We start from the raw sequence: 26,742 nt of genomic DNA, 5'->3' as shown, positions 1-26,742 counted from the left end.
CACCCTTTGCATTGGTCAGATTCTCTCTGACTTCATCCTTCTGTCAAGCGCCAGTCTTACTCTTCCGACTGGGCAGGTCAGTTCCGGTTTACAGGTTGCCCAGTCGAACTCACCTGTACTCTCCGTTCTTTAACCAACGCTTGCCCATTCACTCGTATCCAAGCATCATGAGTTCCTCAGAGGACGATACCCCACTTGTGAAAGCAAACGGTCGATCTACTAGTGAGTTCTCCTACATGTCCTGGGTCTAGCGGCAGCCTGTTTGCGGTTTTCGCATCACTACAAGTCTTCACGCCCTCGCATACGATCTGAGATCCGCTCCTATTGCACCTGAAACTCCGTCAATAATAGGTTTTTCTTACATATAGTCTCATCTAGTTACCCCTAACGTGACCATGGGCGATGCGACAGAGACAAACGGCGATGTCTACCCTGGCATCTCAAACCGTTTTGGACCCGTGCAGAAGGACAATGATGTTCAGATGGCGGATGCGGAAGCTCAGGACAACGGCGCCCTCAGCAAAAGAAAAGCGCGAACCAGTGTTGGCCAAAGAAAATCCTACGCGGAACCAGAGAGCAGTGAAGAGGATGATCAGCCTTGGTACGCCAGAGCCAGCCCGCGCCATTCCCTACGTTAAACCCCTTACTTTGCGGCGCTGTCAGTGTTAGTTTCAGCAGCTGACTATTCGACAGAGCAAGCGCCGTCGCACTTCTGTGAAGCATGAAGATCCGGAAACGGATGAAGATATACCTCTAGCGCTTAATGGGAGAAAGCTGCCAAAGGCGGCGGAAACTTCTATTGTCGAAGAATCCGACTCCGATGTCCCTATTGAAAGGAAACTTGCTTCTCAGAAGAAGAGAATTCAACAGAAGGCAGAAAAAGATGCCCAAGCTAGTCGCAAACAAGAGTCCACGAAGGCGGCAGCGAACAAGAAGCCGACCAACGGCATCAAAAAGGAGCCAACAAATGATAAGAAGCCTGTGAAGAGAGCATCTACAACAAAGGTAAAGACAGAACCGAAGTCCGCGCAGTCTACCCCCGTGAAGAAAGGGAGTGCGAAAGCTACGCCAGTGAAGAAGGAAGCGAGCGAAGAGGCCGAGGAGGCCGAAGAAGAAGAATACAGGTGGTGGGAAGATCCCACAAAGGGGGATGGAACGAACAAGTGGACAACCCTCGAACACAACGGTGTCGTCTTTCCCCCACCATACGAACCTCTACCAAAGGATGTCAAATTGAAATACGATGGTGTTCCAGTCAATCTTCACCCTGATGCGGAAGAGGTGGCAGGCTTCTTTGGAAGCATGTTGAATGCGACTCAGCATGTCGAAAACCCTACTTTCCAGAAAAATTTCTTCATGGACTTCAAAGAAATCCTTCAGAAGACAGGCGGTGCAACGGACTCCAAGGGTAACAAGGTCAATATCAAGGACTTCTCCAAGTGCGACTTCCAGCCAATATTCGCATATTATGACATGAAGCGCCAGGAGAAGAAGAACCTACCCCCAGCTGAGAAGAAGCGTCTGAAGGCTGAAAAAGATGCCGAAGAAGCCCCCTATACGTTCTGCATGTGGGATGGCCGAAAGCAGAAGGTTGGAAACTTCCGTGTTGAACCCCCTTCTCTTTTCCGTGGTCGTGGTGAGCATCCCAAGACGGGGCGTGTTAAGTCTAGAGTTCAGCCTGAGCAGATCACCATCAACATTGGAAAAGACGCCCCTGTACCTCCACCGCCGGAGGGCCACCGTTGGAGAGAAGTCAAGCACGATCGAGAGGGCACGTGGCTTGCTATGTGGCAGGAGAACATCAATGGCAATTACAAATATGTGATGCTTGCCGCGAACTCCGATGTTAAGGGCCAGAGCGATTACAAGAAGTTCGAAAAGGCTCGTGAATTGAAGCATCACATTGACAAGATTCGCAAGGACTACAAGAAGAATATGAAGAGCGAGTTGATGGTGGAGAGACAGAAAGCCACGGCCGTCTACTTGATAGACCAGTTTGCCCTTCGTGCTGGTAATGAAAAGGGTGAGGACGAAGCGGAAACAGTTGGCTGTTGCTCTTTGAAGTACGAGAACGTCACGCTCAAGCCACCAAACAAGGTTATCTTCGACTTCCTGGGTAAAGACAGCATCCGATTTTATGATGAAGTCGAGGTCGATGCCCAGGTCTTCAAAAACCTGAAGATCTTCAAGAAAAGTCCTAAGAAGGAAGGCGATGAGATCTTCGATCGGTTAACGGTAGGTTGCCTTGCCTGCGTTTATTAAAATACTTGCTGACATCCACATTCTGTAGACATCTGCACTCAACAAGCACCTTTCGAACTATATGCAGGGCTTGACGGCGAAGGTTTTCCGTACCTACAACGCTTCACACACGATGAGTACACTGCTCAAAGAGATGAAAGCGACTGGCAACATTGCAGAAAAGGTCAAGGCGTACAACGATGCCAACCGTCAAGTGGCCATTCTCTGTAACCACAAGCGAACTGTGACCGCGTCTCACGCTAATCAAATGGAGAAGATGGGTGAGAGGGTAAGTATCACATACACGATCTAGACCTTAGCCTCCGAGAATGCTAATGATTTCCACTTCCACTGCGCAGATCAAAGGTCTCCGTTACCAAAGATGGCGCCTCAAGCAACAGATGCTTGATCTGGAACCTAGTCTTAAGAAAAAGAAGGGGGCTAAATTCTTCGAATTGGATGAGGATATTGATATGGAGTGGGTCAAGGAGCATCAGGTTTTCTTACTCGAAGAGCAACGACAGAAGATACAGAAGAAGTTCGACAAGGATAACGAGAAGCTTGCGGCAGAAGGGGAGAAGGAAATGAAGGCCAAGGAACTTGAAAATCGGCTGGAAGTAGTCAAGGACATGGAGAAGAAGTTCAACAAAGAAAACAAGACAGGAAAAGTGGAAGCTGAAGGCAAAGGCCCCACAGTCGACAAGCTTGAAAATGCCATCCAGAAGCTTGAACAGCGTATTGAGACCATGGAATTGCAGGCTCAGGACAAGGAAGATAACAAAGAAGTGGCCCTCGGAACGTCCAAAATTGTAAGTATCCCCTGCCCCTGGGTCGCATCAATAGGCTGTCTAACAACGTGCAGAACTATATCGACCCTCGTCTCACGGTTGTTTTCAGCAAGAAGTTCAACGTCCCAATCGAGAAGTTTTTCTCCAAGTCGTTGCGTGAGAAGTTCGAGTGGGCTATCAAGTCTGTTGAGGAGGATTGGGAGTTCTAGATTATTCCTTCCTCAGCAGAACCCACGAAGTGCGAATTTTGAAAATTTTACACGGCACTGCATCTCATTACTCCCGTGTCCTTGTTATTTTTAGTTGTTTCTATTCCCTTCTCAGCCACCCTTGTGGCAATAGAAGGGCTGTGATATATGTCCCATATTCTGGTTTCGATATCTCCTTTTATCTTTCTGATGTTAATTTCCAAGGCAAATTCGCTTTTTTGGAATACGCTTGCAAAAGCCACAAACATCTGTGGTATACTTACTTTTATCATCGCTTCGCTCTGTTGTATGTACAGCATTTCTTCAGACTCGCCAACAAGAAAAGAACAAAGAGAAACAGAAGACAGGAAAAAGAAAAGAGGAAGGAAGCACTACCATATACCAAGCAATACACAGGCCTGCAGACCTGGAAACTCATCAAGATGGATAGAGCTTAGCAGCGACTTCTGCAGAATACAATATTGTATATTCTTGTCATCCTGCGCACACCACCAAGCCAATAGTAACCACAACGATTTAAAAACTAGAACATTGCCAAACCCCTGGGATTCAGCAATCGAAACAGTGCGACTTAAGTCTCTTAATGCTAGACCTTGACACGAGTGACCTCCCCCCCCCCCCCCCATATCATATGCCTTTTGCTTTAGGAAGAAAAGAAAAGAAAAAAAAAAAGGCTCCAATAAAAGGAATTATTATGTAGCAGCTTAGCCAGATTTCACCCATCCACTTCCTGTGTGAATCAAGCTATATCCCTCCCACTTGGATAATTCGATAGCCGGGTCAATATTCGAACATAGTGTATCAAGGGTATTAATATATTAAATCTAAATTAATCTATGCTAATCATCACTCGGCTAATGATAAATAAATACCGTACCGATAGTTACCCATGAACCGTAGATTTTATTACAGATCTACTCCGGAAGCCTAATGGAATTGAAATATAGCTATAATACTCTAGACTATTATCAGTCCACTTTATACTCCGCATCTATAAATACGATGTTGGATATGCATTTTCAGAGAGAGAATACTAGTAGTTAGTATTGACTGGGATTCTCTAGGACTCGGTCATCAGGAAGGAAAGTCCCGCCCGACGCTGAGTTTAAGCTAGAGGCGAGAGACTATGTACTCCGTAGAGATAGAATGATGCCCACTGCTCTCTCACGCTTCGCGGGATTACGAGGCGAACGGGGCCACATTACCCTGGGTCACACGGTTCACGGAGGAATTGCTATTCTCATCTGGTCGGTCGATAAGATAAACTTGAAACGACCGCAGCCCGTAGCCAAAACACTAGCTGGATGCTCAACAGGAGGGCTTGTGGAGAGTTCCATTCTTAAGACTAACCCAACTCATGGTATCGGTACAGGAGAGTATAGTAGAGTATAGTTTGTGAAGGTAGTAAATATGGAGGAAAGTGGTCTAGAAGAGTAGTTTCAAGATCCTGTTGGCAACATGTATTTCCAACACAGAATAATAAAAAACAGAGCCGCGAAGGCAAAGCTCAAGTCAGTCACATGCAAGCGGTGCAGGAGTCTAAAGGGTGCCCATGATCAGAAAAAAAAAAGATATTTAACATAATACAAGCATCTCAGAAAACTAGCTGGAACATACCGGCGCTCGATAACAGATCCTGATTGGACCAAAGAAAGGATATTATAGATTACAAGTAGAGCGGTGACCATACATAGTACAGGACAACATTTGGCGGCTCGAGGTGGATGATTAACAGGTGGTCTATGCGCTCGAATTTTCAGATAGTGTGATTTATTCCAATGCAGATATCCGTCGTCAGTGCAGGCGAAGGTACAACAGCGGTCGTGAATGGGTCGTCATTATTGAATGCCATCATACTTTTGTGACTTTAGGCCAAGGTTGGTCAAAGCGAAGAGGTATTGAAGACTGGGCAGTGAGAGCTTCATGGTGTACGATGGGCCTATGGCCACCAGCCCATCCGTTTGTAGCTCTCTACCATATCCCGCACGCCGTCCGCATCGAAGCGTTCCCGAGTGGGTCTCCAGCCGGTTGTTTTCTCAAAAAGGGTGCCGTCAAGGGACATGTCTTGGTCCTTGAATACGTCCCTCTCTAGGAACGGGCTGATCGGGCCTGGCCGTTCAATCTTTTTCAGTTCCATCAATTCCGCCCAGACCTGCAGGCATTCCTCGTTCATGTCGTCTATCACATCGTCAAGGTTGAGCTTGGCAAACTGCGAGACCAGCGATCCCAGGAATGAGCACTTGAGACCAAATATAGTAGATAGCGCATCAGCAATGTCCTGCTGACGAGTATTGCCGTGGTCGACCACATTGAAGGCAGTGGGGGCCGAGCCGTCCGTCGGAGCGGTTGCCCTCCACTCGGCAGACTTCCACAGGGCACTGGCTGCATCTTTGACGTAAAGGGTGTTCATCTTGACGTCTCCGGTATAAAGAAGCTCTAGGTCCTTCTCCATTTCAAGATGTACTCGTGCGAGGCATACTCCCATGGCGAAAAAGCCCGAGCAATATTCTCCGTAGACATGTGGCAGGCGTAATAAGCAGTAGTTGAGGCCTGGGACTTTGCTAATTTCGTCGCTAGCTTTCATCTTCCACTTTGCCAGCTTATGCCATGGCTGGAGCTTGTCGTCCTCCTTCCGTGGCGATGACGCGGACTTATAAACGTGGGCGGTGGAGCATTCGACATAAGAACGGATTCCTCGACGGGCCACCTCACGAGCTAATGCCACGGTGAGATTGTAATTGCGAAGCTCATATACATCGTCGGGTTGTGAGTGCCTTGTCTCGCCTCCACAGTTGATTACGTAGTCAAATTGTTTGCCGTTGGCCCGATCGAAGACACGCGGGAAGTGCTCTAAATGGCAAGGCGGGGGTTGTCAGCAGGGGGCGTCATTGCTTGTTCGGGATTCCTAGAGTGCACTCACGTTCCCGACTAGCATCTGCTTGAACGAATTTATCTTTCGAGCAAGCCTCCTGGAATTCAGGGGCTAACCAAGCCAGTTGAGGAAGGACTTTGTCGACGAGTCTCACTTCCGATGCTAAGTTGTTTTCATGTATGTAAAGTGCCAGATGACGACCGATGAACCCTGCGAAACGCAAGACGTTTGGGTTAGCTCATGTACCCCCTTGCATCACCACGAGCAGCAGTATTATCCGTCGCATGTACATACCGAGTCCTCCAACAATCAGCACGGCTGGCTTTTCGCTCTGATCGCTCGCCATGGCAGTATGCGAGACGGGGACCGTATCAGGGCGCGAAGGTGGTAATGGAATACAATTTGCAGCTTTTTTCGGAGCAGGTATCGCCGGTTCTCAAACCCCACGCGCAAGCTTGAAGCAAACAAAGAATGCGGGGAGTCAGCGAAAAGGGGGAGGGGAATAAATGGTGGAAGTGTAACGGGAGAGGAAGTGCGATGAGGGGGAACCCAAAAGAGAGAGGGAGAGGGAGGGAGATAAGAGGCGCCGAGGAATAATATAGTGGGTTATAAACGTAAAATATGGAGAACAAAGAAGAGAGTTCTACCTTCACTATTTAAAATTAAAAAGAAGGACGGAGAAAGAAAAGCAAGACGGAAAGAAGCACAGATAATAATTAGAAAAAAGAAAAAAAAAATTTGGAGAGAAGCAGCAGGAGATGAGCAGGAGACAAAAGTGGTTTTGGGGCAACAACCAATTCGGAACTAACGACGCTTTGATGAATTGGGGCGTATCACCTGCTCGTCCTGTGACTGTAAAACTACTAGTAGTAAACTCCTCCCCAAACTACGAATGAAGGAGCCTCCCTCCTCTCTTCTCCGTTATTTTCCCATCCAATGAGACTCGCTGTTGGAGTTATTTCCATTATCAATAAGCGTATTGTCATTCACTCTAGTATATCGCTCGTGCGCTGCTTTAATTGAACCCCAGTCCAGAGTGCTTTCTCCACGACCATTTCCCTATACTGGCAAAACTTCAATTTCTGAGATCATGTGATCACCCCCATCCAGTCCTGAAAGAAACCGAAGAAAAACCTACGATGTTTTGCAGCTCATACTAGCATGGGACCCCCGTTTGATATGCGAGAATAGCCGAACCATCAGAATCTATATGATCACCCGCGTTGCGGCTGATGACGCTGGACCAACGGAAAAAAGGAGGGACTATCCAAGGTTTCCAATCCTCCAAACCGAGCAAATTCCGTTAGTCTGCGTCTAGAAATTTCGCCAGTAGGGTGGGTTGGGACTTTTCTCGGGAGGGCAAATTTAGAGCCCTCCAAGACGGGGGGCGGAACAAAGGTGATTCATCATTCCTTCCCCTGCCAAGTCGCGCGTTGTGGACATCTTCCGTTCTTCAGGGACGCCGTTCGATCATAGTCCCGCGTCTAAGTGGGTAAAGAGAGGAGGTGAGAAACGAGAGGGGAGCGGACAAAGGGAGGTAGGGAAGGAAACAAGAAAAAGTGGAAAGTTAAGTGGACAGATAGGAAAAAAAAAGTTCAAAGGACAAAAAAAAGAGTTTTTCGGTTCAACCGGCACAAATACCAATGATGATCAACCCTTCCATATCGGAACATTTAAGAAAACTTCGCTCATCGACAGGGAGAGAAAAGGCCTCCCTTGAAGTATGATCATCACAGGGAGTGAAATTGGATCGACAGCTCATTTCCTATATGATACAAAGTGACCAGGATCAGTGGATATCGTTATGGGGTATGAGAGATAAGACACTCCATATATTATTATGTTCTACTATTATTATGCGCGTCCCGAGGGAAGAAAAAAGAAAGTGATCGCACTGCGGCAGAGAGAATTCGGGGGAAATGTCTCACCCAATATCTCGGGGTGGAAGGGAACCGATTACGGCAACCATTGGTCTCTTAAATCGAAGGCTTAAGGGAAAATCGCATACCAGATCGGGTACAGGGAATCAGAATTCCAAATGGTGTTCTTAATAGCTCTATTAAAGGGGGAAAGGCGCTCCCCTTGAAATCGGCTCGGTCCATAGCGATGACCAAATACCGATAAAGACAATAGACATACACAGGAAGTGATTTCTTACGCCTGTACGTCGTATTCCATAGGCTGTGGGAATTAAAGGGCAACCTTGACGTCAGTTTATTACGACTTGATTATTCTCCGGCCTAATAATTACCCCAGCCGGGATTTGCGTCTGGTTCCATGGGCCAGAGGATGATCTGCCCATGGTTCGTGCAGTGACTGTATAGCTACCAAGCCTTCTGTAGTTCTTGCGCTAGTGTTGTCTTCCATTGAACTGCCTATGCTGAAAGGTTGTAGCGTGCCCAAATAAAAACCTTCTGTGATTGTTTTCTCCGTCTCATAAGCCCCTCTGTTATTCCTATTATCTCCCAGAATCGTCAAAAATTACTGCAACTTCACTTAGCAAACTTCAACCAACGAACAAAAAGCCAATAGCAAATAGCAAATCAACCAACGTGAAGCATCACTTTAATTCTGAACTGCTTAACTGAACCACCATCCAGATTAAGCTCCTTGGACTTCCAGGCCTTCTGTAGTTCCTGAAGGACAATAGTTAGGTCGTGATCGACCCCCTGGCGGACACGAATTTCAAATTCCGACCATTCAAACTTGACGGAAGCTGCAAGGACCAGTTGCCCAGTCTGCCAGTCCGAGTTTTCAGTCAAGATCTGTCTGGATGGACTCCACTCATCCACTCTGCATTCAGCCGCCATGTGCCCCAAGAACGAAGATGCAGACGGGAAATTCTGAAAAGACACCCAGACAGGAGCCATTCCTTCTTGGTTCGAAGCCTCCACCAAGAACTTGGTATCATTCGGGTAGTTTCCCTCTTGATTACTCGCTTTTTCGGCAGTTGCGCCTGTCTTATCACCAGCATTGGTCCAATCCGCTTCCAGGCTGGTTGGTTCGGGAGGAACGTTACCTTTGTTCTCCTTGCCATGACCCCAGATGGAACTAAACGGGCGTATACCACTCGGTGCTGAGATTCTAGGCTTTTGGCTAGGGGGTTCTGAGGCGTCCATGCCCCAATCTGTTGTCTTACGTCTGTCGGATGCCCCTCTCTTGAGTTTATCTCCATCATTTGTGTGGTCCACTGCAGATCTGAAAACCTCCGGGCTTGAAGTTGATGTAGCATAGGGAGAATTCCCCCAGGCTGGTGGCACGGAAGCAGAAGTACGTCGAGTGGGCGTACTCAGCTATATATCCCCCATAAATGTCAGGTATATGTGGACAAGAAGAGGTGTTTCGCTACTGACCTCCATCGAGCCCGGCTTCTCTTTGTTCCTCATAGCACTGGTTGCCTTTCTTTCAAGCAAGAGAGCAACCGTCCGAATGATTCTGTGGATTAAACAGTAAGCATAAATAACGAGGCTAGACAAGGGAATCTCGGGCAGACTTACTCATCTTTCCGTTCTGGGTAGGTACAGAGAGATTCGGGCTCTTCAAAAGCCTCTGGTAGCAGGTAACTCTTGCGGGTTTCGGCGCCCCAGTATGTCATGCCGTACTTTTCCACAAATGTTTCAGCACATGAGCGCCTCTTGGACTCGAAGGATTGAAGCTCGTTCCAGCTGTACTTGGTGATCTGGACATGTTCGCGTAGGCGGTTTATGAACGCGGTGTGATAATCAAACTTCAAGTCCAGGAACGTAGTAAACTTTCGGTCGCGACACTTAGCGTTCAGACGACCTTCATCCAGATCACACGTCATGGGATGTGGCTCCATGGTCAGCATTTGGAACTCAGAAACAGGAGATAGAACAGAGTTGCTGCCTCCTGTGATTCCTAGCCCCGGAGGTGAGAGACACCAGGTAATGGGACACTGATGTAGACGCGCATACCATGTGCGGGGGAAGAAGAGTCATAGTATCTTAGGTAACGTAACAGCGGATGTAAAGTAAGAGGGGGGAGCTGGAGTGAATGATTCCATGCTTGAGGGCGTTGTGTTGCTATGGGAGATCAGCCAATAACAGAAAGAGCCTATTCAATCCATACTAGTATCTTCATGTCCCTTCGATTCCACTGGTCGGAACATCAAACTACTAGCACCAGTACTACTACTAGTAGTAGACAACTGAATTTCAAGTGCAGAACAAACTAAAAAGGCCCTACACCGCATTGAAGATGGCGTTGAGAAAACCAACAGACAGCTTGTCGGGAGAGGTAGAGCTAGTGTATGCCTTTGATACTGCATATAGTAAGTTCGAAAGCATCCAGAGGGAGAACCACTACGAAGCAAAGGAGGTACAGCAGTGTATATGAATCAGAACACCAATTGCGACTCGTTTTATAAAGCCAGTAATGTGCTTATATAGTCATCTCATCATTAATAGTCAAAGTAGAATAACAGCACAATCTTCAGAAAAGGAATCTTGAGTGAACTTCTCTAAACATCTTCATAAGAGACCCAGACCTAGAAGCACGAACGTGGAACTGTTCATACAACTTGGCGTTTGTATCAATGGGCGGGTCACTGAAGTGTAGCATTTGTGCTCTGCTGTCACTCAGCACCGAGACATTTCAAAGAGTTCCTGAGTTCCTTGATAGCTGTGTTGACATCATCGAATGTCAGGGCCGACACGGCCCAACGAGCGTGCTTCTGGGCAAGAGCAATGGAGTTATCATCAACTGCCTGTGAATTGGCATAGCTAGATGAGGGTGCTGTAGACGTTATATGTGTAGGTGCATGAACAGGTTGGGGTGCTGGGCGTGGTACCACAGGAGTTGCTGCTGGTGGGGATTGCGCAGGTTGGTGAGGTGTGGCACTAGGTTGACCATAGAAAGAACTGGGATCGCCAGAGGCAGCTGGTGAGCTCGGAGGAGACATTTTCGATGGTGGAGGAAAGGACTGAAAAGCGTCAGAAGCCCCTGAAGATTGATGGGTGCCAACACGTGTAGGCGTATCTGGAAGGTTAGGGACTGAGGTCGTAGATGACGTGAGTGTCGCAGGTGCTGAGGGGAGGTTCAGCGGTGCACCTTGCTCCGTGTCAACATCCATATCTTGAGCTGGGCTACGTGCGACATCATGCGATGGAGTAGGTGCTTCGGTGAAACCAGTTGGAGGCTGTGGTAAGGACGGAGATGGTCCAGAAGGATGCGTAAAACCCTCGGGGACGTCTTCCACAGACGGCTGTCTTGATTGTGTCGGCAGCGATCCAACAATTGCCTGGACCTCAGGGTCATCATTCTTCACATCCAAGTCATCTCTCCCTGTTTCCTCTTCCTCTTTCATAACTGGGTTCGACTCATTCGGGTCCTCGCCGGCCCTGATTGCCTTCGCAATCCTAACCGCATGATATTTGGCGAACTTGATTTTTGCAGCCGTCTCCGGCTCAAGAGGATTCCATATCTGGCATAGTTCAAGAAACGTGGCGGCTGCTTGGAACGTATCAGCAGTTTGTCTGCAATAAATTAGTTAATTCTTGTTTTTCTCGAAAGGCAGGGGAAAGGCAACGAACTTCGTCACCTTGTTGGCCCTCGTGGTTGCCTCTGCACGCCCAAAGATCTCCAAACCAAATTGCTCCACGTACGCATTTGCCGCAACGGCGTCCGTCACCGTATCGTTGTCGGGATTCTCATTTTTAAACTTAGAACGTCGAGATATTAGTCTCTAGTCAACATCGGGGGTTGATCGGGCATAGCTTGGTGTACTTTTTCCAGCTTATCCACAAGCTCTGTCGTGTATAGCTTCACTTCATCGTCAGAGGTATGTAGACCTCTCTCAATGATCTGGTTGACAATCCAGAAGTTGCCTGTGATCAGCAGAGGCCGCTTATCAGCTCGTAGTCCGCACCGGGCATAATCATACAGCACTCACACCAATAGGCGACCACGGGCTTTACACGTTCAAGCTGAGCTGCTCTGACGGCAAAGCGCCCAATATCCGCAGACTTCAGAGCAGCGGGAATGGTACTCGCCATGGAGGCTGCAAAAATAATGATTTATTCGGGGAAAGAGTTTCAATTGTTAAAGGTGGGGAGGCACAATGCACAATGCAAGCGGGATGACGTTGAAAGCTCTCGGAGGGGAATTCGGACCCCCGAGCCGAGGACTGAATTTATGCGGAGTAAAGCAAGCTAACTCGATTTTGGCGGTTTACGACAAACCGTCAGCCCTGAGGTTGCCAGCCCTGAGGTTGCTCTCGGAAATCAAAACCTATGTACCTTTTTTGACTTAGTACTACTAGTAATTAACAAGACCTGTATATTAACTTTTATTTTGGATTTTGGATTTGATTTTTTTTTTCTAGCATAGTAAAAAGGATACAACAGAAAAATGTCAAGTCTATCATCGTTTCCGCTCTTCTACTCTAACATGCTATTGAATATGACGATCCAAGAAGCTCAACCAAGAGCATTTAGAGCTTCTGTAGGATCGGATATCAGGCATCTTCAAGCATCCACTCCCCAATTTCAACCCTCTCTTCAGCCAAAGCTTCCACCTCAAAGTGGTCCTCGACCTGCCCTCCAGGACCTCCAATCCTCTCGATGACAATCCATATGCCACCACTCTCCTCTAGCCCTGGCTGCAAGTCAAAGTCCTCAACACGTACCCCCGATATGGCGTCACTGTGCGTTCCATCTTCCGAAGTCGCCAGAATTTGTTTATATGGTCCTTGCCCGAGCTCCACTGTCATTAACACGGGTGAAGGCCCAACAGGATGGCTTCCAATGACGGATTGCCTACTTCGGGTAATGAGCTTGATCCTCGTAAGCCGTGGCACTTGCAGAGAAGCCAGCATTCGGTCTCTCCCCGGAGGCAGTATGCCAATATCTGAAATGACCGTTCGTCGTCCTGCGGCCTCCGGTGGAAGCAGGCTCGCCTTGCAAGGAACTAATGAGGATATCCAGAGCGCGAATCGGCCAAGTTGATCCGATGCGAATGTGGAACAGACGATCGTATATGAGCCCGGTTCCAGAGCCGTCTTTTCCACAAGGGAGCCACCACGGCGATAGTCACCACTATCAGCGATAATGTCGCGGCTGCGTACACGCGACACACGACTTCCATTAGACCAGAATAATTTAACATGGGTTGCAAGTTCAGTGTCCGGGCATTCTAGGAGAAGTGAGATGTCTGTGACATTTTCTATCTCCAGCCTAAATTGAGGATTGAGCGGATAACGGGGAGATTCGGCATTCCCGCCTGCTGTGGAAGGTGTCCAAGAACCTTGAATCTTGCTCATGCACATGTATTTGTCTTGGGCTTTTGCCATCCGTACAGGGGATGTAGAAAAGGCAGACAAAGTAAAGTTTTGATTCAACGATGGCAGTGATTGCTCGGAGACCACGACTGTATAAGTTGTTCTGGGGGGCATCTCTAACCTCATGAGCGTATTAGGAGAATCCACATAGGGGCCACGATGTAGAGCCCCGTCACTCAAAGAGACCCGTTTGCCATCTGCGTTAAAAACATATATGCTTATAAAAGCCGACTCTTCATTTGCTTGGTATTCATCAAGGGGTCGTTCTGGCTGCCCAGTTGTTCTGAAATGCTTGCCCAGCAGTAACCAGACAATCCCACCGCTCTGGGTTGACACTGCAAACTGCGGGTTATTCACAAAGCAGCCGGCTACGCCTCTCCCGTTGTTGAGATCCCACGTAAAGTGGACGTCTTCGCGGTATTTGAAAATCTCAGGGTTCCAATTCAGATAGAGGTTTTCAAAATGCTGAAGCAGCTTTTCGCAATCCATCCAGAAGGTACCCGGCTCAAATGAAGGTGGGTTATTGGGTAAATCCTGGGATGCAGAGAGGCTTCCATTGTCTCCGGAAGCAGTATCTGCTCCAGCCCAAGGGTTTTTCACGAGTAATTGACGGCGCCCTTTAGATTCCTTCATATCCAGTATGGCATAGTCATGCTCACTCACGAGACCTAGCTCTCTTTGTTCCCTCTCGGTGAGTTCACCGGTACCTATAGTCAAGAGAACATCTCCTTGGTGAAACGATCTGTAAAGTCGCTTCCAAAGCTGGTCGCCAGTCACGTCGTCATTATGGAGAAAAACTTGCTCGGGGATCCAACCTGTCAGTACCCAGAGATCTGTCCCGGAGTTGCTCCCAGGAAAATCATAGCCTCCGCGCAATTTCAAGTACGCCTTCTCTACTAGCGCAGGCCATAGGAAATGGGGATTTTTCCGGTCGATCACATGGAGTGATCTTGACGATTTAGACGATGGTAACCGGTCGTCAATGACGACTTTTCGAAAGCACCCATTGAAATAAAAGCGAAATATATACTTGCCTGACGGTGAAGGCTGAGGGCTCCCCCGGCTAGGGTATATCACTGGAAGAAAATGCTGCAACCTATCAGTCACAGCGGATCAGCTGGAAAGGGTCAGCCTGCTTACAATACACTGGCCCCGTTCTAACATTGATGTAGTAGCACAAAGGCTAGCAACGACAGAACAGTCCGTTAGCATATCCTGGACTAGATCTGTTTTCCCTGGAACAGACATCACAGGAACCACTCCAGTGTACACATCTTCCGTGTATTTCGAGAGAAGCTCGGAAGGTCGTTTCCAGCCATCAAAAACTTTCCTCTGAGGATAAGAAAGATGAAGATCGGGTTTGTCGCTGATATCAGTTAGAATATCCAGCAGCCATCTGAGTATACATGCAGCATTGACAAGCCAGATCACCAGAACTTACGTAAACGGGGATTCACCATCCTCTCGTTTGAAGTCGTCAGAGCCTGGGGCGATGGACCATGGAGGGAATATGAAGCCATTCAACTTGGCTCCCTCTAGAAGAATGATCTCCTCCCGAGTGGTGAGCTTACGAGTAGATACGGGCAACCGTGGCTCCGGGACAGTTCGGTCATGGAGACGGGCGGCAGCTTGCCAGTCCTTGGATTCTTTGATCTTTTCCGCTCTTGTGAGCCATTCTTTACATTTTGCATCCAATTCATGTTTGTCTTTCTGGACGGATGCCAGTTTCAATGCTTTCATATAGTGCTCAGCAGCATCAATGGCAGCTTCTAAAGCTTGCCTTTGAGAAGTGGCAGACGATACATCCCGCTCGGCTTTCTAGCCAGTGGTCAGTATCGTGGTAAAACAACTAAGGTACAGCACTAAAAAATCATAAAAGGGAAGGAAAAGAAAGAAGAAAAGAAAAAAGGTCAAGTACCAGTGCCTGAGTAATAAAGGACTTCTGGGTTGCGGCGTTCGGTCTAGACATACTGGCACGCGGGGCAATAGTTTGATGAGCGCCTGGGATCTTCAAGCACCGTGACACTCCGAGATCTTCCCCGCGATAGGCATAACAGTTCAACTAGCGTCTATCCGACTAGACAGGACAGTCAGACACCTTGCTTGTGACCCGTCCGAAGGGCCCCGTGAAATTTCCGAAGGAGCGACATCCGAGGTCGATCTCACTTCCTTTGTCAAGTTTTATCAGGGCCCAATCAAGGCTCTGATGATTATCGCGAATGGCAATCAATTGTTATTCATGAACTTAATTTAGTCTCAATTCACTCGCAGTGGAATGAGGTCAAAACAACCAAAGTATGCTTGCTGGATCATTCACTAGCGTGTCGGTGGGGAGGAACGGGAGTTCAAAGGTCGGTGTCAGTTCCAGAAATTGGCCTCCAAATGAACCTCGGCTCATTTCGTCATGCGCAATCCAGAGCACCGAGGTGCAACTACCCTGGCCCTGCCGACTCTATCCTTCCCGCATTTTACGTTCAGAATGCCGGGACTGTGTGATCAGTCTTGAGGTTCTTCTTTTTTTTTCTTTTCTGGTTTTCTTCTTCTATCCTTGCTTAAGCTCTTCCCCTCACTCTTGCTGCTTGAGAGCTGGGGTCTTTTCACCTTACTCGGCATTCAACTTTTCTATCAGTCGATTCGGTAAGTCTTCAGGCCGAACGCTAAACCCCCGAAATCGCACAGAGCCCTACCTCATTCGCCGGTCTTGGTTCTACCAGTATCTCTGCTTTTAAACTACTAGTATTCTTTCTGACGGAATTGGCAGAGGTAGTTTAGCTCATCCTGCATAATGGCCGGCCAATCGAAACCCGCGCTCTCCCCTTGGGGTAGCGCTGTCGCAGGTGCAACTGGTGCCGTTCTCGCCAATGCCATCGTCTATCCACTGGACCTGTGCGTACATAGCCTTGCCAGTTAGGCTAGAGGTGTGAATACAACCTATGAATACAAACTGACTCGTTTCTGATCTTTAGTGTCAAAACCAAACTTCAAGTCCAAGTGAAGAACACACCTGAATCGAAAAGCGGAGATGCAGAACATTACGAGTCGACCCTAGATGCCATCAACAAAATCATGGAAAAAGAGGGGATTGAAGGGTTATATTCCGGGATGGTTGGTTCTTTGCTTGGTGTTGCTTCAACCAACTTTGCGTACTTCTACTGGTACAGCGTGGTTAGAAGCCTTTATATGGCATCGAAGAGCGTATCTAAGCCACCGGGAACCGCTATGGAGCTTACCCTTGGTGCTGTGTCGGGGGCTATCGCTCAGATCTTCACTATTCCAGTTGCTGTTATCACAACCAGACAGCAGACACAGCCAAAGAGCGAGAAGAAGGGTCTGATCGAGACTGGTAAGGAGGTTGTCAATAGCGAAGATGGCTGGTCGGGTCTATGGAGAGGTCTCAAGGCCAGTTTGATACTGGTTGTCAACCCGGCAATTACCTACGGTGCCTATCAACGTCTGAAGGAGGTACTTTTCAAAGGAAGGAACAATCTGAAGCCCTGGGAGGCTTTCCGTAAGTAGTGTCAAGGCTTTAATCCCTTCATACGAAACTAATTAATACCGCAGTCCTGGGTGCTCTTTCCAAGGCAATGGCCACAATTGCAACCCAGCCATTGATCGTGGCCAAGGTTGGCCTTCAGTCGCGGCCACCCCCTGGTCGCGAAGGCAAGCCCTTCAAGACCTTTGGTGAGGTTATGCGATATATCATTCAGAATGAGGGCGCGCTGTCCCTCTTTAAGGGTATTGGGCCTCAGATCTTGAAGGGTCTGTTGGTGCAGGGCTTGTTGATGATGACAAAAGAGAGGTATGTGCCGCATTCGGTAGCTGGATGTGTACTGGGGCATGAGCTAACGCCTTGAAGGATGGAACTCATTTTCATCGTTCTTTTCGCATATTTGAAGAATCTTAGACAGCAGAAACTAAAGAAGGTCGTCGATACTGCTGCAGCTAACGCTAAAACCAGCCTTCCGGTGACCTTGAAATAGACGTCGTTCTCACTTTCCTTCCATTATATACCAACTAGCCGGTCTTTTTTGTTCTTGTCAATTATCTTCTATACGGCGTGCGGGTTCCGGATCTGTCAATTTTTCCTACTTCTTATGATTACTAGGCATAGTTTTTTCTGTATCTTTGCCAACTATGATGTATAGAACATGTCCTACAGGATGGACATAATCACAAGATAGATCTGCCGAATGCAAATCATCTGAAAGACAGCAAACGCGGGCGAGTGGTATACATAGTGGAGACGGACCGTCTGATATCCAGATTGACACGAATACTGAGCATGGGCAACTATATAGGCACATTGAAAAACATGAATCCTTGCATTCGGCAATTGATCGATTTTTCCAAAAGAAAAACTCCCCGAAAATAATTTCTTCATGGTTGTACGGAGTAGTGAACATATATTTATATAGTATACCCTAATTCCACCCGACCGCCCGGCTAGCCTTAAATAAATACATTCCCTCGGCAACAACCATGTTATCTCCGGAGTAGCGGTCACAATTACATTTCCACCATTCCACCTCCAACGCAGCTCATCCGCCAAACACCAATTACGAGGGGCATGAGCCGTCATGCGATGGCCGCCATGGGCTTCCGAATCGCAAGCCCGAGAACAACAAGATGAACAAAACAAAAAGAACTGGGACAAATCCCTCAATGCGATCGACTGGGCTGCATTTACCGAACCCAGGACTCTAATTCCCACCCTGATCCTCACGACAGGAATCGTCGGCGCACTACAGATCCACCGCCGATATCTGCGTCGTTTCCCCGATGCCGTTAGCATTTCACCATCGTACTTCCGGAAGAGGACCATCCTGGGCCAAGTGACGAGTGTCGGCGACGGCGATGGTTTCAGGCTATACCACACACCTGGAGGAAGACTAGCGGGATGGGGTTGGTTGCCCTGGAAGAGAGTTCCCACCGCTAAGAAGGACCTAAGGGATAAAACGGTGCGGTGATAGTATTTTGCTTATTTTTTTTTATATCTCGGATAAGAGGTCTAATGGGTTATGTTTAGATCTCCGTTCGCTTAGCTGGTGTGGATGCGCCGGAACTCGCGCATTTCGGTCGCCCGGAGCAGCCTTATGCTCGAGAAGCTCATGAATGGTTGACGTCGTACGTTCTTAATCGCCGTGTTCGGGTCTTAGTGCATCGTCAGGACCAGTATCAGCGTGTGGTGGCCTCTGCGTATGTGCGACGGGGCCTCGATTTCCCGATTCCTTTTCGTCGTCGTGATGTGTCGTATGAGATGTTGACGCGGGGATTGGCTACTGTGTATGAGGCGAAGGCGGGTTCGGAATTTGGCGGCCCTGAGCTGGAACGGAAGTATAGAGAGGCGGAAGCGATAGCAAAGCAGAAGGGTACGGGCCTGTGGAAGGGTTATCGTCGCAATCGCAAAGGGTGGGAGAGTCCGCGTGAGTACAAGACTCGTATGGGATTAGAGGAGTCACAGGGTAAGGGCGATTAAGAAAGAGGACGGACCAAGCTGTGTATATTAGAAGGTATGTGCCCGTATGTTTATTCTGTACATTCGATAGCGATTTATTCTTATGACTGGACGGTTGATATCTACGGTTACGACCGACACGGTGACGCACTTAGAAAAGCATAGGCTATGGCAGGGCCAATCTAAGAATTGCATTTTCTTTTCTTTCGATCATGCTAGCATTATTAGGTGTATCTTAACACAAACAGCATGGCCTCCTCAACGGGAGGTACATAACTATCTCGCATCATAGCCCTTGACAGGTCGTAGAAACGTTTGACGCCAAACAGAACATCGTAAAAATAGAAGTACAGGGAGGTATCGAACGGTGGTATATTCAAATACAAGGAAATATTAGCAAAACCTCTTTTCTACCTCCGCGAAAAGCTGTGGGCTAATCTCATCACTAGTGTTGCCCTCAACACGCCATAGGCAGCCCTTGCGCTCGTAATGTTGGAGCAAGGGCTCGCTGGTTTCTTCGAATTTGCGAAGTCGTTGCTTCCATGTGTCAATCGAGTCGTCTTCTCTCTGAGTCAGAGGTTCCCCAGTAATATCGTCCTGTCCAGGAACCTTGGGGGCGTTGAAATCGGTGTTGTATACCCTTCCGGACGGCTCGTGGACCCAGCGAGATGCTATCCGGGAGAGAATGATGGATGGAGGTGTGACAAGTTGGACAACGAAATTGATAGGGACAAGTGTTTCTAAGCTGGAAGCCTGAGTAGCGGTGCGCGGGAAACCGTCAAGGATAAATGAGGCGTTGGAGGAGATCGATGCGTTCGACGATGTTGAGAGCCAGCCCTTCGATTTGAATTCGGAAGATATAAGCTCGAGGATTAATGAATCGGGGACGAGGTTTCCTGCCTGCATTGCAGCCTCTGCTTTGAGTCCTGCCAGCAATTATTAGGCACAGTGTCTAAAGCGCACATGATCTTGCCTGCTTACCCAATGGTGACTTCTTCCGGACATTTTCTCGTAAGAGGTCTCCGGAACTTATCGAGGCCAGTTGCGGAAACTTGGCAAGAAGCCTTTCTGTTTGGGTGCCCTTTCCAACGCCAGGGGCGCCGATGAGGATGATACGAGCAGCCTTACTGAGCTGCCTAATTGCGAGCGTCATTTCACCCTACTCTTTTGCGACTTGGAATGGCAATGTTTCTGGGATTTAGAGCACCGGGCTAAATGTTGAGCGGAGAGTGGAGAGTGGAGAGGTTGGTGAAGAGTGCGCGCGCTAGTTTAAAATCATTCCGACATTATTTCGGCAAATGTAGGAAGCAAGGAAGATATATTATGTATGTATGTTAAATTGGAGGGGATGATTTGCTTTGTGGACCTTTAGATCTGTACTCGGGATTATCTACTCAACAGTTCGGATTTTACATCAGGCCGGGGAAAGCCAACCCCACGGAATCTCGATGTTTTCCTGTTTAGGAAGTCGGTGAGCGGAGGGAGAGCCGGAGAGGGTTACGACTTAGTAGTACGCAGTAGTTGAAGGGACTCCGTAAAAGCAGACTTATCTCGAGTAATCGAACGTATATCAACGGTCTCAGAAGGCGCCTATTGCTTGCGCGACCGCGATAACCCGATCTATATACAACTGATTCACATGCATAACCCGGTGTTATGTCCGTGTGTCCCATGGGCCCTCCACTCAGTCCAATGCTTTCCCTCGGCTAGTGAAGGTAATCCACTTTACATCACGTGATATGAAGCGCGTGTAGATCGCGTGGCGCGTCGGGACCGTGTTTAGCCCGGACAGAGCATAGAAGCCTGGTTGTCAAGGAACGCTGTGTATACACCCTTGACTGATATAGGTCTTGCGACTGTGTGGGCTCAAAATGATTCGGCAAGATTTCCACAAGATCGATCCGAAGAGGAGAGCAACTCTCGACCATAAGAAAAAGCAATTTGCTACTCCAGTCTTCAAACAACAAGATTATCCGCACCGCTTAAACTTCTATGAGGTCCCACCAACGGCAGAGATTACTCTCGAGCAATTCGAGCAATGGGCTATTGATCGGTTGAGGAGTATGTGCGCTCTGCCTTCTGCTTATCTGTGTAAACATATTGACCGGTGCAGTCCTGGCCGAAATCGAGGCCTGTTCGTATAGAAACAAATCGCCCGCCGAGACAGAAGCACATATCACACCGCTCCTCCAGAAATATCTTCCACTATCCTCAAACACTTCTTCGTCGCTAGGTGCGGCCGATCAACGCTTGAAAAATGAACGACAAAAAGATCACTATTCGCATTTCATTCTTCGTTTGGCCTTCTCCGCCACAGAGGACCTCCGTCGGCGATTCGCACGAGCCGAGACCATGCTTTTCAGGTTCCGGTTCCAAAAAGATGATTCACGAGAGAGACGTGCTTTTATAGAGAGCCTCAATCTCGACTGGGAGCCTGTTAGTGATGAGGAGAGGCGTGAGCTTTCCGAGCATCTTGTGAATGCGACACCGGGGTTACGCCGTGTTGACGAAGAATCTTGGTATAAGGTTAATTGGGAGAGAGTTCCGGAGTTGGTGGAGAGACGGTCTGTCTTCTTATATAGAGGAAAAGCGTATGTACCAGGAAGGGAACAGTTGAGCATGATTATTGCTGAATTCACGGCTCGGTTAGAGCGTTCTTTGGAGGTATGTGCAACCCTGCGCCATGCTCAGAGCAAAACCATTGACTATGAATAGCTCACGAGTCGAGCCCTGCCACGTTTGGACGAAGATGATCGTCTCACGCCGATCTTGAATCACCTGTCTAAGAACTTTGGGAGTGCCGAATCCGTATACTCTGAGGGAGAAGGAGTTGTTGATGGCGCTCCCATCACTGCAAACAACATCGATCAGCTTTCCCAACATTTCCCACTCTGCATGCGCAGCCTACATATGTCACTGCGGAAGAACAACCATCTAAAGCATTACGGCCGACTTCAATATACCCTCTTTTTGAAAGGGATCGGCTTATCATTGGAGGAGTGTATCGTTTTCTGGCGTCAATCATTCAAAGGATTTACCGACGACGAATTCAATTCCCGGTACAAGTACAACATCCGTCACGCCTATGGCGATGTGGGCGGTGATGTCAACCGCAGAGGTCGCGGTTATCCTCCTTACTCATGCCAGAAGATCCTGGGTGACTCAAACCCAGGAGTTGGGCAGACACACGGCTGTCCTTATCGTCATTTCTCCGTTGACAACCTCATTGGGCTTCTTCAGTCCACTGGCATTAGTGACAGAGAATTACTGCGTGGGGTGCGGGAAGACGTGGAAAAGACTCGGTATCATATCGCTTGCAACAGGGTGTTCGAGTGGACGCACAAGGCAGAGATCAAGCGAGTAAAAGAGGACGGAACTTGGAATCAGACGGATCTGGACACCATTGTCCATCCTAACACATACTTCAAGCGCAGTTATCTCCTCAAGCAGGTGGGGAAAGCTTCAAGGAAAGCTTAAAAGCTTGTTAAATGCACTTTACGAATCTGTAGTCGCTTGACTTTTCACTTGCACACAGTTGTACATGAGGCGTTGATGGGTTCGGTTTATTGGACGTCACAGCCAGGCAGTCTTTTCCTTAGGTAGAAATCTACGTGTAAAACTAATCTGCATATTGTAATGCTGTCCTTCATTTTCCACCGCTTCCATGCCGATTAAATGGCTAAGGAGGGTCATGATGTGACCACAGCTGATTCCCAAATTATCCGAAAGGATCGGAACGACCTTTCAAATCCAGGTGCCCAGCAACGGGTCAGGTTACTCTTCACTCGATGCGAAAGAACAACTTCGTCATTGAAATGGACGGAAGCTGCCAAAAATTCAGACGTATCGGCGATATATAGATGAGAAAAAGAAAAGGAAGAAAAATTGGCTGCCGACGGATTTGACCGAAATTTAAAGCACACTAGTGCGGAAGTACGGTTGCGCATAGCCACCTAACATGCTGCAACCTGGCCTTATGGCAACAACACAGGTTCACACAACATACTCCTAGTCCCCGCATAAGTCTCCGGACAACAGCTGTTGGCGTTGCCCTTTTAGAGACCGGGTTATGGTACTGGATACTCTTTCACACTTTTAATTTGCTTAATCAACCGCATTTCTTTTTCCAATCTTGTTCTTTAGATACCCCTCTCATACGACGAAGCTACCGAGCCCCGTTGTTTGCCCGACAACATGGACTACGAAGCGTTAAAGGACCAATGGAGTGATGTCGAGGATCGCGATGGCATCAGACTGAGCTGGAACACGTTTCCAAGCTCACGCATGGTTGGTTTCGACGTCAGGCATCGCGAGATCCTTTTGACTAAGTAGTGCATAGGAAGCATCTCGGCTGGTCGTCCCCATTGGTGCTGTGTACACTCCGCTCAAAGACAAGCCAGACTCTCCTTTGCTGCAATATGAACCGGTGACCTGCAAAGCACCTTGCCGGGCCGTTTTGAATCCTTATGCGTAGGAGATGCACCCCAGCATACAATTTGTTTAGGGACTAACGACCAATAGCAACGTTGATGTCCGTGCCCGGATCTGGATATGTCCATTCTGTCTGATGCGCAACCCCCTTCCCCCTCATTACAAGGATATCACCGAGAGCACGATACCGCCAGAGCTTCACCCTCTAAGCACGACTATCGAGTACCAATTGGCACGCCCCGCCCCTACCCCTCCCATCTTCGTATACGTTGTCGATACTTGCCAGGAAGAGGACAGCTTGAAGGCTTTGAAGGATACTTTGGTGATGAGCTTGTCTCTGCTGCCAGCAAATGCGCTAGTGGGATTGATCACATATGGTACTATGGTATGAACCACGAATTTGGACGATGGGAGCAACGCGAGGATAGATTGTTGACCCTACCACAGGCTCAAGTCCACGAGCTAGGCTACACCGAATGCGCTAAATCATACGTGTTCCGAGGCAGCAAAGAATATGCCGCTAAGCAAGTCCAAGAGATGCTTGGTCTCCTTTCTGCTGGAGTGCGTCCGAACATGCCTCAACAACCGGCTCGCCCGCCTCTTGGTCCCGCCGCACGATTCCTTCTCCCTGTCCAGCAGGCTGAGTTCCAGATCACCAACGTTCTTGAGCAGCTTCAGCGTGACCCATGGCCCGTTGCGAACGACAAGCGACCTCTGAGATGCACGGGTGTTGCTCTTAGCGTTGCAGTTGGCCTGCTTGAGACCTCCTTCCAGAATGCCGGTGGCCGCATCATGGTTTTTACCAGCGGCCCGGCAACTGAGGGTCCAGGTCATGTTGTTGGACCCGAACTTAAGGAACCTATGCGTTCTCATCACGATATCGATCGGGATAACATCAAGTACTATAAGAAAGCCGTCAAGGTAAGCAATTTCCGCTATAATGAGGGATATTGGTATGCTGATAGGGATAGTTCTACGACACCATGGCTAAGCGAGCTGCCAATAATGGACATATTGTGGATGTCTTTGCGGGATGTCTCGACCAAGTTGGTCTTCTGGAGATGAAGAACCTTGTTAACTACACTGGTGGTCATATGCTCCTCACAGATAGCTTCACGTCCTCACAATTCAAGCAGTCCTTCGTCAGAATCTTCGACAAGGATGCTAATGACAACTTGCTGATGGGCTTCAACGCATCCCTCGAAGTGCTCACTACGAAGGAGCTCAAGGTCACAGGGCTTATTGGCCACGCGGTATCTCTGAACAAGAAATCGAGTTCCGTCGGTGAAACGGAGTGCGGTATTGGCAATACGTGTGCCTGGAAGATGTGCGGCATTGACCCTTCTTCGAGCTACGGTGTCTACTTTGAGATCGCAAACCAAGGCGGGCCTGCGGCAGTGCAGCCAGGTCCTCAGAGAGGAATGATGCAGTTCCTTACATACTACCAGCATTCGTCTGGTCACTACCACTTGCGGGTCACAACTGTCGCACGCAACTTGAGTGGGCCTGCTGGAGACCCTACTCTGGCACAATCTTTTGACCAGGAAGCCGCTGCAGTTCTGATGGCGCGTATTGCAGTATTCAAGGCAGAGGTCGACGATGGTCCCGATGTCCTCAGATGGGTTGACCGGATGCTCATCAGGCTCTGCTCCCGCTTTGCGGATTATAGAAAGGACGACCCAACATCATTCCGACTTGAGAAGAATTTCACGCTTTATCCTCAGTTCATGTTCCATCTCCGCAGAAGTCAGTTCTTGCAGTTCTTCAACAACTCCCCTGATGAGACAGCCTTTTACAGACACGTTCTAAACCATGAGGATGTCGGTGACTCCCTTGTCATGATTCAGCCGACCCTGGATTCATACTCCCTGGAACATGAAGGCAGCCAGCCTGTCCTTCTTGACTCGGCTTCCATCCAGCCTTCCCACATCCTTCTGCTTGATACTTTCTTCCATATCCTTATTTTCCACGGTGAAACCATCGCAGAATGGAGAAAGGCCGGCTATCAAGACCAAGAAGGCTATGAAAACCTGAAGGTCCTTCTTGAGCAACCCAAAGAGGACGCTAGAGTTCGTACCTCCCCATCAGGATCCAGTAAAATATGAGCTAATTCGGTTTCAAACAGGAACTCATTTCGGATCGCTTCCCACTGCCTCGTTTCATCGTTTGTGATGCTGGCGGCTCTCAGGCACGTTTCCTTTTGTCAAAGCTGAACCCATCTACCACACACACGACAGGAGGATATGGTGGTGGTGTGACATCGCAAACCATTTTCACCGACGATGTTTCCTTGCAAACATTCATGGACCATTTGATGAAGTGAGTATCACAAAGTCGATAAGATTAACAGTACATACTAACTTTTGTACGTAGGCTTGCGGTTTCAGGAACCAGCTAGATACGACGGTGTAGTGACCATTAAAGGGCGGTTCTACGTCGATACTTGGTTCTTCTGTATGTTTAGCGGCTATTTGTTTTTGTTTGTTACCCCGCGGTATAGCAACTACCTAGACACAATGAATTAAATTCAAATGAATTCTACTGAATCCCAACTTCTACGCACTCCACTTGCCTATTCCGGGACTCTGGAATGGGGCCTTCATGCTTCATGACAGATGTCACGTGATGATAGACGGGTTGAGCCCTGGCCACCTTACCTGATTGGGTGTCTCGCTTAGGCCTAGCCCGGAAAGTGAATCTCCAGTCAAATATCCTGCGCTCTTTCAAGAAAAATTTCCTTTTCTTCTTTGTACCATCCACCCCGACCAACTCTCCAAGGACGATTGACGACCTTTCGCACTCGCCATGCGTAAGTATCATCTCCTTGGCTGTAATACTGGCGACTAATATGTTATTCAATGGACAGCTCCCAAGTTCGACCCCAATGAGGTGAAGATCATTCACCTGCGAGTGACTGGTGGTGAGGTCGGAGCCCAGTCTGCTCTGGCTCCCAAGATCGGTCCTCTCGGTCTGTCCCCCAAGAAGATTGGTGAAGATATCGCCAAGAACACTGGTGACTGGAAGGGTCTGCGTGTCACCGTCAGACTCACCATCCAGAACCGTCAGGCCGCCATCTCCGTTGTGCCTTCCGCCTCTTCTCTGGTCATCAAGGCCCTCAAGGAGCCTCCTCGTGACCGTAAGAAGGAGAAGAACATCAAGCACAGCAAGTCTGTCGCTCTTGACGAGATCATCGAGATCGCTCGCAAGATGCGCCACAGGTCTTTGGCCAAGGAGCTTCAGGGTACCGTCCTTGAGATCCTCGGTACCGCTTTCTCTGTTGGTTGCCAGGTCGATGGCCGCAGCCCTAAGGATATCAGCGATGAGATCAAGGCTGGCGAGATTGACAGTATGTTGAACTCCATTTTAAGTTGCCTTTGATATACTAACCATCGCCTAGTCCCCTCCGAGTAAATTATGGTCGGAAATCCGCGGCGGTCGTCTTAATGTAT

At 48.5% G+C, this 26,742-nt stretch overlaps 10 protein-coding genes across 10 annotated transcripts; 5 read left to right on the top strand and 5 right to left on the bottom strand.

The window, feature by feature from the left end:
• Positions 1 to 395: 395 nt before the first annotated feature.
• On the top strand, positions 396 to 3,238 carry ABOM_006527 (DNA topoisomerase 1; the record flags this gene model as incomplete). The annotated part of the gene is made up of 5 exons (XM_022533656.1): positions 396 to 601; positions 696 to 2,235; positions 2,291 to 2,530; positions 2,601 to 3,050; positions 3,104 to 3,238. 5 exons carry the CDS (start codon positions 396 to 398, stop codon positions 3,236 to 3,238), a joined length of 2,571 nt encoding a protein of 856 aa, XP_022389264.1.
• A 1,939-nt stretch (positions 3,239 to 5,177) lies between these two features.
• Positions 5,178 to 6,516, bottom strand: ABOM_006526 (NAD-dependent epimerase/dehydratase family protein; the record flags this gene model as incomplete). Its single annotated transcript, XM_022533655.1, has 3 exons — positions 5,178 to 6,088; positions 6,159 to 6,320; positions 6,405 to 6,516. Coding segments are annotated over 3 exons (1,185 nt in total), but the record flags the coding sequence as incomplete, so codon positions are not given.
• Positions 6,517 to 8,653: 2,137 nt separating this feature from the next.
• Positions 8,654 to 9,930, bottom strand: ABOM_006525 (uncharacterized protein; the record flags this gene model as incomplete). Its single annotated transcript, XM_022533654.1, has 3 exons — positions 8,654 to 9,403; positions 9,464 to 9,545; positions 9,608 to 9,930. The coding sequence occupies 3 exons, from the start codon at positions 9,928 to 9,930 to the stop codon at positions 8,654 to 8,656; spliced, it is 1,155 nt and encodes a 384-aa protein (XP_022389287.1).
• A 774-nt stretch (positions 9,931 to 10,704) lies between these two features.
• Positions 10,705 to 12,124, bottom strand: ABOM_006524 (uncharacterized protein; the record flags this gene model as incomplete). The annotated part of the gene is made up of 4 exons (XM_022533653.1): positions 10,705 to 11,605; positions 11,663 to 11,790; positions 11,856 to 11,956; positions 12,013 to 12,124. The coding sequence occupies 4 exons, from the start codon at positions 12,122 to 12,124 to the stop codon at positions 10,705 to 10,707; spliced, it is 1,242 nt and encodes a 413-aa protein (XP_022389265.1).
• Positions 12,125 to 12,585: 461 nt separating this feature from the next.
• ABOM_006523 (calpain-like protease PalBory) lies at positions 12,586 to 15,376 on the bottom strand (the record flags this gene model as incomplete). The annotated part of the gene is made up of 5 exons (XM_022533652.1): positions 12,586 to 14,496; positions 14,548 to 14,590; positions 14,654 to 14,773; positions 14,849 to 15,225; positions 15,326 to 15,376. 5 exons carry the CDS (start codon positions 15,374 to 15,376, stop codon positions 12,586 to 12,588), a joined length of 2,502 nt encoding a protein of 833 aa, XP_022389268.1.
• Positions 15,377 to 16,192: 816 nt separating this feature from the next.
• ABOM_006522 (putative peroxisomal carrier protein) lies at positions 16,193 to 17,387 on the top strand (the record flags this gene model as incomplete). Its single annotated transcript, XM_022533651.1, has 4 exons — positions 16,193 to 16,293; positions 16,374 to 16,915; positions 16,969 to 17,206; positions 17,264 to 17,387. 4 exons carry the CDS (start codon positions 16,193 to 16,195, stop codon positions 17,385 to 17,387), a joined length of 1,005 nt encoding a protein of 334 aa, XP_022389260.1.
• Positions 17,388 to 17,984: 597 nt separating this feature from the next.
• On the top strand, positions 17,985 to 18,883 carry ABOM_006521 (thermonuclease family protein; the record flags this gene model as incomplete). Its single annotated transcript, XM_022533650.1, has 2 exons — positions 17,985 to 18,365; positions 18,434 to 18,883. The coding sequence occupies 2 exons, from the start codon at positions 17,985 to 17,987 to the stop codon at positions 18,881 to 18,883; spliced, it is 831 nt and encodes a 276-aa protein (XP_022389262.1).
• Positions 18,884 to 19,255: 372 nt separating this feature from the next.
• Positions 19,256 to 20,015, bottom strand: ABOM_006520 (adenylate kinase ADK2; the record flags this gene model as incomplete). Its single annotated transcript, XM_022533649.1, has 2 exons — positions 19,256 to 19,788; positions 19,844 to 20,015. 2 exons carry the CDS (start codon positions 20,013 to 20,015, stop codon positions 19,256 to 19,258), a joined length of 705 nt encoding a protein of 234 aa, XP_022389261.1.
• Positions 20,016 to 20,733: 718 nt separating this feature from the next.
• On the top strand, positions 20,734 to 22,339 carry ABOM_006519 (DNA primase subunit PRI2; the record flags this gene model as incomplete). The annotated part of the gene is made up of 3 exons (XM_022533648.1): positions 20,734 to 20,923; positions 20,976 to 21,526; positions 21,578 to 22,339. 3 exons carry the CDS (start codon positions 20,734 to 20,736, stop codon positions 22,337 to 22,339), a joined length of 1,503 nt encoding a protein of 500 aa, XP_022389214.1.
• A 717-nt stretch (positions 22,340 to 23,056) lies between these two features.
• Positions 23,057 to 26,704, top strand: sec23 (GTPase-activating protein SEC23; the record flags this gene model as incomplete). The annotated part of the gene is made up of 9 exons (XM_022533647.1): positions 23,057 to 23,149; positions 23,202 to 23,332; positions 23,384 to 23,678; positions 23,741 to 24,214; positions 24,265 to 25,362; positions 25,419 to 25,612; positions 25,692 to 25,747; positions 26,160 to 26,639; positions 26,691 to 26,704. 9 exons carry the CDS (start codon positions 23,057 to 23,059, stop codon positions 26,702 to 26,704), a joined length of 2,835 nt encoding a protein of 944 aa, XP_022389215.1.
• Between the last annotated feature and the right edge of the window lie 38 nt (positions 26,705 to 26,742).

The sequence above is a fragment of the Aspergillus bombycis genome, assembly GCF_001792695.1.
Source record: "Aspergillus bombycis strain NRRL26010 chromosome Unknown contig00041, whole genome shotgun sequence".
NCBI classification, from domain to species: Eukaryota; Fungi; Ascomycota; class Eurotiomycetes; order Eurotiales; family Aspergillaceae; genus Aspergillus; species Aspergillus bombycis.
Note: the sequence above shows the minus strand (reverse complement) of the source record. Positions and strands in the feature narration are given on the sequence as shown.